Raw genomic sequence first — 13,331 nt, 5'->3', positions numbered from 1 at the left:
CACCCTCGGTTCGTTACATTTAGCGAATCAACGTGTGGCTGTTCTGTCAAAATTTATTTAAGAAATTCAAGTAATTTAAATTTTTATTATCGTAAAAGAACCACACACACCCGGATCGTTACAAAGGCGCTTAGATAGAAATTGCATGCGGGCAGCAAAGTCCGTAGCGCCGGCTCTGAGTGGAATCGTAGACCAAACTGCAATGAAATTCTAGTTAAACCTTACCATTGGTTTTTGGCGTAAGCATCACTTTTCGTTCACAAGTATCGCCAATGTTCAAAAATGGGTGTTTCAGAGTGGAATATACCGAACGACGGACGAAGGGTTCTTTCTCGAAAAATCCATTCACAAAAACTTTCATTTCTTCGGCATCTTTTTCATCAAATTTGCTCAATGGAAACGTCTTGTTAACTATTTCGATTAAATAAGAAGCAAATTTAACTTTCTCGATGAGATCGGGAATCAAGTGCCACCAGCTTGCATTGTACATCCCTCCTTTACTTAGTATAACTCCTGGACCCAATAAGATGCTCAGAACAAGTATTCCATAAGACCAGTCATCGATCTTTTCAGCCTTAACTCGCACGGATGAAGAAGAAGCAGCAAATTCTGGAGGTAGGCATCGAATTGGAAGCCCGACATCGGCTATCGTCGCTAGCGAGTTAGGGGATAAATGAGTAAATTCCCCAATAAGTGCTTTACCATCAGAATCGATAAATATTGCGTTTAATCCTAATGCTAGGTGACTGAAACCATTGGAATGCAAGGCGGTTAGTCCGATAGCAATGTCCTTTAACCAACTTTTGGCTTTCCATAAACTGCGACCATGCAGGCGAATATCCGAATCCAAAAGATGATCACCCAGTTTACGGTAATAGCAAGGTATCAGGAACAGATGCAAGCCCCCTGTAAGTTCTATGATTTCGTACAGAGACATCAGATTATGACAACGGCGGTCCAACATTGCCCAATATTCTTTCTCCCCAAGCGAAGCAGGAACTGAAACTCTTACACCAACAGGAATGTTTTTTCTTTTGTCAAACAGTCGGAGTGTAAAGCTTGTACTTGTTCCCTTTTCAAGCACGTCAATGTACTCAAAGTTACGGTGGTCTTCCAAATAACGAAGAACTTTTCTCGTATTGGCTTGATACGCTTTCATGGCAGCCAGAAATGGGTAAAGGAAACAAAAACTATAAACAGATCTCACCGAATTTTGCAAGACTAGCAAATGAAAGTTTACCTTCTGTTTCACTATTCAGCAGTACACTTATTTCCATTATTGAGAAAGAATTGAAGCAATGCGATATTTCAACAATGTTATCAATTCCTCTCGTAATCATTGTTATTCAGTTCAATACATTTTCTCTTAGAGCAGCTAAAAATAGACTGACCATACGTACCGTTTTAAACGGAACAGTACCGTTTTTTTTTTTTTTCATATTTCCTGGCCGTCCCGTCGTTTTAATAAAAATGTCACTTTTGTCCCGTTTTTAATTAAAACTATAAATATACTTTAATATTGGTCAATCATAAATTATTATTCATAATCTATAATCGTATATCAATATCATGGGTACTAGTAATTTATTTTATCATAGAGTTGAATTGTTCGATACTAAATATAGATATCTGCAGTGATTCATTCACTGCAGATATCGATATTAATACTTTAATATATACACACAATCAGAGTTGAAGAACTGAAAAACGTTTGTGACTTTGCAGGAAACAATTACGCTAAATTGTAAAAAGTGCATGGAAATAGAAGATTTTGTTCTTTGTGTCCATCCATTGAGAGAATTTTAAGCATGTTTGATGGTTTTCGTTTTTATTTTCTTTCTCAAGAAAAATGCCCTGTTATGTTGCGAAAATTGTTTGAAGATCCCTGTTTAAAATTGTGGTTATCATTTGCAAGAGATCAAGTGTTCTCTTGATCTCTTGAGATCAAGAGATCACGTTCCAAATATACATTAGCTTAATTGAAAAAGATTAACTGAAAATCCTGTAAACAATTTAGAGTTCAGAAAACGTGGTGTTTGTAACTGCCGATGTCAAAGAACAACTGAAAATGTTAATAGATTTCAGTTGCAATTAATGGGGCTACATTTTTTTTTTTTTTTTTTGAGGTAATTGAGAATTTCTATGAAACCAGCTTAGAATATATCAACAAGTGAAAATCAGTTTAGGAAAAACACTGAGAAGTTCAAATGGGTGCTACTAAGAAGACACCTGAATGGAAAGAAATACAGGACAGCCTGAAGGAGGAACTCACAACACAGCACAGAAACAAAAGAAATCCGTGTATTCGTTCAGTGGACCCTCCTACAATCTATAATTGTATGAGGGTCCATTGTATGAGGCAGTTGGATACATGGAATAAAGAAAACATTCCTGTGTCTTTGAAATGAGCGAAAAACGCCTACACTTTCAAGACTTTTGTAATATTGTGAAGTTTATTCTTTGTCTTCGAAGATCACTTCATTGGAGAAATATTCATTTCACGATCGTTGTGAAATGCAGTCCCCCCCTCTACGTCTACCTACACTTTTGTATGATTTCTCTCACTGAATAATAATGGTAAGCTCAATATGTTTATGTAAGAAAACTTTTTTATCGTCTTACTTTTTCATGAATACATAACCCCAGTCCCATTTTTGTCATCTCAATGTCCCATTTTTGTCTCAAGAAATATGGTCAGCCTACTTATAACGCATAACGTCACTGGCTGGATGGGTGAAGCAAAAATGCTTTTCTTGTTCCCCTTTATCTGTATAAGTGATTCAATGGATGAGATGTTATTGAGCTTTCTGCTCGTTCTCTTGGGACATGAAGTTAGCTACTATGTTTGATTTGTAGTAGAATTGATTTTGGTTTTATATTTGCAGTGTATTGCTTCACTGTAGTTGTTAGCTCTTGATCAGTGGATTTGAGTGCAGGTTTGCCTTGGAAAAGAATTTTTCAGCTAAAACACGGAGATGAGGATCTGAGAGTTTATTATGTACCATGGAGTGTCCAGGGTCATTTTGGATTCATTGTAGTTTCTGTATGTTAGTTTCAGAGTATGACTCCATGCTGGAGAAGCGTAGATCTACGAAACAAGATAACTCTTGTTTCGTAGATCTAATTTGCTTTTGCGGTTGATTATGGGGTAGAGTTATGTTCAAAACTTCATCTACATTCTACTTTTTATCATGCAATTACTCCCTCCCTACGCTGTTAATCCCTGAATGACGATTTTAGAGCCGTTAAAGGATTAACTGTGGTGGAGCAACCTTTGGTCATTTGACTTTACATGTACTGTGTTACTTGGAATTTCCTTTACTGTCCTACGATATTTGATCTTTTTTTCCTCCTGCACAATTATTGTGTCTCTTCCCAAAAATAAAAACGAATTTCACATGTGCGAAAATAATCAATCCTGAAATGACCAGAGATCAGCCTTTGCAATGAATCTATTTAGCAATAGTAAATTTGCTGCCTTTTATTCTTCAAATCAGTGTAACAGAACGAGACAACTTTATGTTCTTTCACTTTACTGACAATAATATAGAAGATTTTTTCCGCAAATTTTCAAATGTTTGTTATATTTAAAATATTATGTCAAATATTTATATTTTTTAAATAACATTTATTGAAATAAATATGACATTTTACTTTCCTTGCAACATACCGTTATATGGATCGTTACATTACAATTTTAGGAACGATTTTTTTATGAACAACAAATGATGTTAAACTGCATTACTTGGTTTCCGATTGTGAGTTTTTTTTTTTTTTAATGTCAAAAATTTATATTTAATTTAAATTAAGGGATATTACACCCCATATTGTTTCACAGCCAAAAAAAGAAACTCAAAGAGTTTCATGCCGAATATAGAAACTATATAAAGTTCGGCGAGTCCAAGCATAAGCAAAATACCTGGATAGTGCAACACATAACCCATTTGGTAATGCAACACTGAGGCAACTCATAGTAAGGGTGGAGCAAGCTCCAATCACCATTCTTGGTATTTACCCATAATGCGAAACCCAGCTCCTAGGAGCTGTATTACTGTTCTACATTATGAGAGAAGGTCACTACCCAAAGGTGAAGCGGGCTCTAAAAATAAGACGATCCCGAAAGATCGCCAAACTCAGCGTTGTTCCACTCAATGACAGGCTCACCCGGTCACCGAGAACTTCTCAGCATTAGCTCTACCCAGTGGCAGGCTCAACCCACCACCAAGCAGAGCCATAATCTCAGCGGTGTCCCCACTCAGAGACAGGCAAAAACCTACCTCCAAGCGGAGCCTCTCAAAGCCAGATCCTCCCCGCACTAGCCTCCACCCTCATTGAGGTCTCATCAGTGAGTAGCTAGACCTAGTTAATACCAAGATTGTAGCCAACAGCGCTTACATACCCTATTATAAGAATTGCCAAGATGGTATCCTAATAAATTAATAAATATATGAAGAGCCAGGCTTCAATTCGGCAACGTAAAATTATTTAAATTAAGGGATATACATCCCGTATTGCTTCACAGCCGAAAAAGAAACTCAAAGAGTTTCATGCCGAATATAGAAACTATATAAAACAGATTTTATATTTAATGATATTTTAGCAGGGACTCTTTGCCTTTGTCTTTTGCTTAAAATTGCGACAGATTTTTTAAAAATTTTTCAAATGATCCACATTACCATAATATCCTGTGCATAACCATTCGGGATAGGTTGAAAATATAATATGAATAGTATCCTATATGGAATGATTCAAAATTTATGCTAATTTTGAAGATTTTCTACTGCATCTCCCTCCCTTCTCCTCTCCTTGGAACTCAATTAAATACTTTAAATTTCTACTGGTTTGAAACCTTTCAGACAGTATTCAAAATTATTTGAGAAAGAAAAGAGTGCACTTCGTCAGAGATCACACTAACGTTGTTGGAGCTGTAGTGCAAAATACATCAAAAATGTCCTGTTTTGTTTTCAATTGTTGATTAGCAGACATCCTAACACAGAAATTGACATTTCTTTTGTCCTTATAGTCCTTATAAGGACTGGCTTAAAGGGGCGAAGCAAGAATGCTTTTCATATTCCCCGTTATCTGTAGAGGACAGTGTAAGGATAGGGTGTTATTGAGCTATTAAAGCTCTGATCATGGCAGGAGGGTAACAGCAATAGCCGAGCCTCAGTTAGAACTTCACTGGCTACAGCATTGCCATCCATTACCCTCCAAGGGTATTGGATAGAATGAATCAATCACCGCATCTCACGGTCGATTCCATTTTCTTACCATAAATCGACATTTCTTTTACATACTGATACAGTATTTATGCCAAAATGATTTCTATTTACAGTGATCGGTTTCACTTTTATTATCGAAAAATTCTAAATTATTTGATACAGTTATCTTGGAAAAAAGGATTTGAATTATTTAAAAGAAAATGTGCATATGTATTACATAATCATTTATTTTTTTTTAGGGGGTAGGGAGGGTTATAGACCTATTCCTTTCTTTTCGAGTAATAGTCCGTAAGCTAACGAAAATTATTGAGAAAGTGAGGAACGAACACGTCAAGTAGACACACACACACACACACACACACACACACACACACTAAAAAAGTGCCTAACAATAGCCAAATACACACAGAAATTTATTTTAATTTATTTTATTTTATTTACACCTTTGTGATTGTTTTACAGATGTTCGAAACATTTTTTTGAACATCAATTTCCCCAATATTACATAACTTAATGATTTATACTTATCAGGAAATAACATAAATGAGAAAATATACAAAATTTGTTAATTTATAATAATCACAATTTAATTTCGTATCGGAATATTGAAAGTTCTCTAGTACAATTACTTTGAAAAAATAACGAATTGAAACAAAAAAAAGAAAGTGCACGTATGTTACCTAGCAGTGTGTGTGTGTGTGTTTGTGTTTGCATCTTCCTCCCAATAGTCACCCTACCAGGAGGTAATTTATTCTTACATGCTCCATTGCATACAATGCTTATATTACATGTAGCTTACAAGTACTGATTAACATTTAAAAAAAAAATTATCAGCTAACGCCTTTTTGTTCCCGTATAGGGAGTAGGCGAGGGCGTTTTTAAGCCCTATCTAACTTTTTGGAGACTAAGTGGGCAGTTCAATATCCACTGGTAGCCAATCAGAGATAGCTGGCCCAATGCTATCACCAATTAATCGGCACGCAGTGAAGAAGGCGGCTAGTAAGTGCCGCCATCTGGTGGTCCCTAACACAATATATTTAATGTCTGAAAATAGTGTGGGTTCGACGGCCGATTTTCTTGAGTTTACGGGACGAAAAACCTGAGATTTCGGGAGGAAAAACCCGCTGTTCCTTGCCAGAGATCGACTAACTCTGGAACCGGTCGAGAAAAGGCTTAGAAAAAGTTCCTCTAGTCGGCGATTAGATTCGAACGCCTTTCGTCGTATGGTCAAGCGCTCTAGAGTGCAAACGTCACTTCTACTGAGCTACACTGGCCCACTGATTAATATTTGTATTTATATTTTTGTATCAATATTCATATTTACATTTATATTTTTATACATATCCATATATTAACACCATATAATTCACACAATATCAGTAATTTGTGTTAGATTACAAGCACTGGAAGTCGATCTTATTAGCAAATTTAATTAATTCTGAATAATAGTTTTCGATAAGTCTCTGTTTTGATACTGGCCACATGTCTCCGGAAGAGATGGCGTTGTATTAGCGGCATCCGGATGGAGACTAGTAGCTGACAGTCGTAGAGTATATGGTCAACAGTCTGTTGAAGGTGTGGACTACAAATGTATGATGGCGATTCCAGGATGGAATCTGTGTAAGTAGTTGTTTAGTTTTCCATGTCCCGTTAGTAGCGCGGTTAGACGTGCAGAAATGGCGTGTTTTTTCAGCCGGAGTCTGCTTCTGATGCTTGGCAAGAATTCTTTTGTTGTCGATACGGTTTTTGATGTCTTCCATTCTTCTTCCCACAAGTCTAGGCTTTTCTCTTCTGCAAGTGTTTTTATTGCAGATTTTGAAGACTTTCGGTGACTTGTTTCTAGTCATTCGTTTCTAGCTGCTTCTTTAGCCAGCTGATCCGCTCTCTCGTTTCCTGCGACCCCAGTTTGAGCGTTCACCCAACAGAACTTGATTTCACATCCCTCTAGAGTGAAATTCCGAACCAGATTTCTTGTCTGTTCTATTAATGCTATATGGTTGTTTTGGTTTTTTATGCCGTCTATAGTGTTTCTACTGACACTGTAGATTGTTGCTGTCTTTTGATGAGAGGTCTTTAGTTCTAATTCCTGGAGATATGTAAGTGAATGAACTATAGCAAGTTGTTCTGCTTGGTGGTTGGAACAGAGAGGATGCAGTCTAGAGCAGCGTTTGTGTGTAATGGACTGTCTGTTGTATGCAATGAAAGAACAACCGACGTTCCTTTCGGTTTTGCTTCCGTCAGTGTATATTTGAAAATATTCACTTTCAGAGCTTTTCTTCTCCTTAATATTTGTATCTTTGCTGGGCGAAGCCACTTACTGTAATGAAGCGGAAGTTCGTAGCAATTTAGATCAATTTTAGAATTTTCGTTATATCTTCCGGAAGTGACTTCATATATTAGCGATACTTCTTGTATTTTCAGGCAGATCGGTGTTAGAGCTGTAATAACGCAAGCTGCCTCGAAAGAGATTGTCCTTTATCCTTTAATTATACTTATGGCTATAAGGCGTTGAACTCTATTTAGTTTTTGTCGGTTTATCTTTAATTTTAGTGTATGTTTCCAGGTAGTTGCAGCATAAGATATCAGTGGTAGTATAGCACCGGTATATATTGTTTTCAGCGCTCGTTGGCCTAATCCCCCCTTGCCGAATTAGCTTAGAGGTTTACTACTTGTAAGCTTTTTCCGGCAACATATGAAATGTACTAATTGTAGGTAAATTTTTCATCTATTATCACTCCTTTTTAACTCATTGGCTACCTCCGTTCGCGTAATTTCGTTCGCGTAACGGTCTTCCGTTTAGGAAGACCGTTACGCGTTGTTTCGATTTTTTGGGTGAGATGTGGAGCACTTTAAACTTGGTGCTATTGAAGATAACTTTTTTCTCCAGTGCCCACTCTGTAATTTTAAAGAGTTCTTCGTTGGCCGTTACTTCTAACTGTAAGCCGTCGCGTCCCCGAATCATTGTCATCGGCGAAGGCTATGACTTTTGTTTCAGTAGTGAAAGGAAGTCTTAAAAGTGAGTTGTATTTGGATGTTCTAGAAACCTAGCTCTCAGCAGGAACCTTGCGGGCAGCCTCGTTTGAATTTGTGGTTTTTAATGTCATGGTTGCTCTTCTGTCTCTAAAATTTTTTTTTGTAAGTAGACTAAGTTTTTTTTTTGGCATTTTAAATCTATTAACTGATTGATTGTGTCTGGCTACCACGCAGCATCGAAGGCACCTTGCACATCGAGTGAGATCAGTAATACGTCTTTTTTTTTTTTTTTGCTGTAGACTGTTTTCTGTGAACTTCTTAACATCCATAATTGCGTCCACTGTGCTGAACGGAGGTCTAAATGCGTATTGATTGCTGATTAATAGATTTCTTGAGCACACGTAGTGCATTAATCGGTTTATTAGGAGTTATTCTAGTAACTTACCAGCAACGTTTATGAGACTGATTGGTCTGCACTTGTTAATCTCGTCGGATGTTTCTTTTCCTGGTTTGATTATGGGTATAGTTTTTGAACGTTTCCATATTGAAGGGAATCGACTTCTTTTTAGGCATTCGTTGTGAACTGTTGTTATGAATTCGGGAACTCGAGAAACGCTCTTAGGGGTATATCGCTGGTTATTCTGTCTTCTCCAGGTAGTCTTTCTTGGATCCATTGATCTTAATAGTGACTCGATTTCATTAGATGTAAATAAGTCGTCGTCAGGAGTGTTTATGTCTGTTTTCATTCCTTGTCTGTACGTTTTGTGGATTTCTTCATCTGTTAATTAATCGTCATCGGGAATGAACTTCTTTATCATAATAGCTGCAGTTTCAACTAAGTTTTTAGTGTACATGCCGTCTGTTTTCTTGATAGTTGATAATATAGGTGCTGTCTTATTCTTGCTTGCTGCTAATTTATATATGCAGTTCCAAGGATTCGATAAAGTTGAAACTGTACAGAATTTTTTCCATGATTCTGTTTTCGCGTTTGTAATTTTGGACTGATAGCTGTATTTGGCTTTATAGTAGTTCAGTTCTACTCTCCCTCAAATCTTGGTTATTCTATGTTCTTTGGTATAGTCATCGAAGTGCGTTAACACGTGTTCTTAATACTGTTAGTTCGTCGTTCCACCAAGGTACTGATTTCCTTCCATCGATGTTTAGCTTATTGGGTTGTTCTGAGTGTTTGGTCACTGGATTTTATCAGATTTGATGAAAGCGCAGAAGCAAGGAAGTCTGTATCGATTTGTACTGATGCCCAGATGGCTAGGTTTTTGTCTACGCTGGGCTGTTGTGCTGTTGTTCGCTGTTCGCATTATAGTGATCTTCTGAGTTTGGTGTGAAAATTCTCTTTTTAATGCTTTAATAAATTTCTTCATGTTGGTTTTATTGGTGAAGTACTTGGTTTTAATTCGATGGTTTGTGTTGTGTATTCCGTTTACATTTTTTATTGATAATGAAACTTAATATACGATGGTCAGAACAGCTTTTCTCTTCTTCGCATTTCTATTCAAAAACCCAGTGTAAAATAGAGTTGTCTGCTATTGTCAGATCAATGAAGCTGCTTCCTCTGGTCAAATGATGGACTGTTGCAATCGTCGTTTAGTATGTGTAGGGAATTTGATGTTATGAACTCTTCCAAATTTTTTCCTTTATTGTTTGTGTTTTCGTTAAACGATGACAACACCGAATGGGCGTTGCTATGTATTCCTAGAATTAGGCCGTGGTTGATGGTAAAATCCAAATCCACGATGTTGCCCATTTTTTCTACGTCGTATTTTATGTCAACGTGATAGTTTAGATACATACTTGCAGCAAAAGTTTTAATTCCTCTGTATATAATTTCGATAAGTACCGAGTCCTCGTTGTTGTGCTGAGAAATTAATATTGCCTCGGCTACAGGGTTGATCACTCTTTCTTTTTGATCCCTTTAAAAATATATTATAATTACTTGGAAAGCCGTATATTTTGTTGTTGATGTTGTAGGGTTCTTGTATTAATGCTAGTCCTATATATTTTTTCTATTTATGAGTGAGTTCTGTTAAGTTATTTACAGCTTTTATAGAGCATTGAAGATTTATTTAAAGGCATGCCAGGGAATTAGCGCTGTTTCTGCTAGCTTTTATTACTGCTCTCCATAATCTGTGTTTTGAATTTTGAGCTGTCTGTAGTAGTTGTATGTCGGACAGTCTTTAGTGCCATGTGTTTGCAGTGGTTTTTGGTTTTGGCATGCTTGTTGCGATTTTTCGTGGCCACTCGCTGAACTTATGTTCTTTAGAGCAGAATGGTCAGGTGGTTTTCCTCATGCAGTCTCCTGTGTGATGGTGGAATTTATGCAGTTAAAGCACCTCAAAACGTTTATACAGTCTGTACAATGGCAAATTCCCCACAACATTTCGACTCCAGTTTTTAGCAGTTTGGTCCTCACCGTTGGATCGACTTCCATTTAAAGTTTCTCTTGTTCGTTTTTTTATTTGTCATGATGAATTTTTATGTCAGCTTTGTATCGGTACTGAAGAGTTCTTCATTCTTCATGTTGATTGATTCGATTACATTGTTCGTATCAATTTCACTGGGAATATTATATATGATTAATCTTGGAAGATATTTCTTGCTGGGATTTGTTACTAAAGTGTGTTTGCATTCCTTCGTGATTTCGTTATGTAGCAAGTCTATGTCAGTCTTTTCTTTGGATTCAATTAAGACTCCTCCATTATTAATACTTTTTATTTTTGTTATTCCAATTTTAATTTTTTTGGGTTTATTTTTTCTTTGATGATATTTTTAATTTCCTCGCTGTTTAGTTGAGCTATCGGTTTCCCTATTAGTTTATAGCATGGGTTGTTTTCAAATTCAACTTTGTTTTTGGCATTGTTTTTAACGACTTGCGAGTATATCTGACTAGGCTGAGCTAAGTTAAACTGTTCCTGGATGTTTGTAGCTGCCTGTAGTTCTATTGATACTTCAGTTTCGTTTTTCATTTTATTGAAAACCTTCGTTAGTTCGCTAACTGTAGTTAGTGCGTCCTTTTTTAAATCGTTTCTTAAATTACCACTTACGTTTACAACGTTTCGCAGCAAATCTAGGACTTTTTCGAAATCTAATTCGTCTCGTGCCGCCATCTTAATGTTATTTTAAGTTGTGTGTTATAGCCTTCCTATTGAACAACTACGCTTTCTAAGATACAAAGTTTAAGATAGTCTACTTACAGTTTTCCTGCTTGTTCCTAGAAGTGACGATTCCATTGAATAAGCGTCAGTGGCAGCAGTTGGGAGGGGGGGGGGGCAGGTGTCAGCCCTTGCTGTTCCAGCAGCAGCAGCAGTGTGTGTGTGTGTGTGTGTGTGTGTGTGTGTGTGTGTGTGTGTGTGTGTGTGTGTGTGAATTTCTCATCCTACAGCTGTAGTGAATATCAGATCTATCAACCATCAGCCCCTACGTCCAACAAGCAAGCAAACCAATAAACAATAATTAGCCAGTGTTATCCTGAGGTAAGCTTAATAAAAATCATCGAGGATGCAAGCTGACATATTATTTCTCAACCGGGATCAACATAAAGAAAAAAAAATTCATTTATTACAAGTGCAGCACTTAAATACATCAAAGCAAAAATTGTAAGTATACATAATATATTGTTATTGCATACATATGAATGCATATTACCCTCTTTACAAGGCTTTGATAAGATATCATTTGGACTATTGTGTGCAATTTACGTATTATTATTATATTATTATTGCGTGACAGTTCAGGCATCGCGATGAGTCCAGGCAGTCCAAGGACTCATCGCGAGAGGGCACTCTATTCTGTCTCGCTAAATACATCTCACCAACACCAATACTACTTAATTCTCCTATTACGACACCACTACTACCATCAACGCCACCAACTGTATTTTTTTGTCTGTAAATTGCGTGTGTTCTGAAGGCCGCTTTGTCTGTAGGCCAGATGAAAAACCAGAGTTTGCAGGAGAGTAAAACCTTTCTATCTCCGTATGAGATCAGCTAACTCACCTTCTCAACTCATGTGAAAATACTTGTATGTTGATATGTACACACATATATAATGTAAATAAGTAGGTATGAATAATAACGTTAGTAAAGTTTAAAGTTAAAAAAATTATTATTATTATTACATGGCACCTTCAAGGAATTCTTTGACTCATCGTGGGAGGGTACAGTACTCCACTGAACTACACACACAACTCACTCTCTCCTCTGTTTATTCCATTTACTACACCATGAACATCAACGCGCAACGCCATCTGCAACCAGCAATAGCATTTTGCGTCTGCAAATTACTATTGGTGTGTCCTGTGCCATTCATCCCTACTAAAACCTGCTGTTGAAGCCTACTGTTTAGTAGAAAATGCATGTTTTACTAAAGCCTACTACTACTACTAGCATAATGTAGATGTGAAATATCTACACAAATGAATGCAACAGAAAGTTAACGTCATTGTGACAGTTCAGTATAAATGATCGATCAGAAAGAGATAGGCCACACACTATTACAAACCATACCGCAGGTATTAGGGTTTAGGGTCAGGAGATGCCAGCCAGCTCGTTCTCTCTATCTTGAAAACCTTTGGTTTTTTGATTGCTTGAATTCGCTGTAAGTGAAGGCTTCAAGGATGGAGTTGACTTCCCCATATCCCATGGACTGAGAAACTAATAGTAATTGGCAGGTTTTTATTTTGTAAAATAAAGAGTTCCAAGTTGTTTTACTCCTTATTTGCATCCCCACATAGCAGTGATGTGCTTATAAGTCCTTCGACCTCTTGTAGATGGGATCAAGATCAAGATATATATATATATATATATATATATATATATATATATATATATCTTGATCTTGATTTCTGAAATTCCTCTTTATAAGGCCTTAAGCGTCCACATCTGGATTATTGTGCTCAGGTATAATCTCCTGGGTTTCTTGGAAATGAGAAAGTGGTGGAGAGGATTCAGAAGCGAGCAACCAAGAAGGAGCGGGTGGAATGTTCCCTATGGGGTTACACTGAGAGTAAATAGACTGCAGAAGTTGGTTGGTAGGCGAAAAAAGAGAGTATATAATAGAACCATTTAAGTTACTTAAAGGGTTTAAAGGATTGATGCCGTGAAAATGTTTCAGCCCTTAGCT

At 36.9% G+C, this 13,331-nt stretch overlaps 1 protein-coding gene across 1 annotated transcript; it reads right to left on the bottom strand.

Annotated features, from left to right (window-relative positions):
• Positions 1-214: 214 nt before the first annotated feature.
• On the bottom strand, positions 215-1,159 carry LOC150099907 (uncharacterized). The gene has a single exon (XM_090403171.1). It carries the CDS (start codon positions 1,157-1,159, stop codon positions 215-217), a length of 945 nt encoding a protein of 314 aa, XP_090259297.1.
• Positions 1,160-13,331: the final 12,172 nt, after the last annotated feature.

The sequence above is a fragment of the Typopeltis vanoorti genome, chromosome 13 (genome assembly GCF_054136105.1).
Source record: "Typopeltis vanoorti isolate ZY-2024b chromosome 13, IOZ_Tvanoo_1.0, whole genome shotgun sequence".
Taxonomy (NCBI): domain Eukaryota; kingdom Metazoa; phylum Arthropoda; class Arachnida; order Uropygi; family Thelyphonidae; genus Typopeltis; species Typopeltis vanoorti.
The sequence above is the reverse complement of the archived record's forward strand: the minus strand, read 5'-3'. Positions and strand labels throughout refer to the sequence as shown.

Coding starts and splice junctions, on each gene's coding strand:
- LOC150099907 (XM_090403171.1), bottom strand. CDS start 1,159: ATGAAAGCGTATCAAGCCAATACGAGAAAAGTTCTTCGTTATTTGGAA.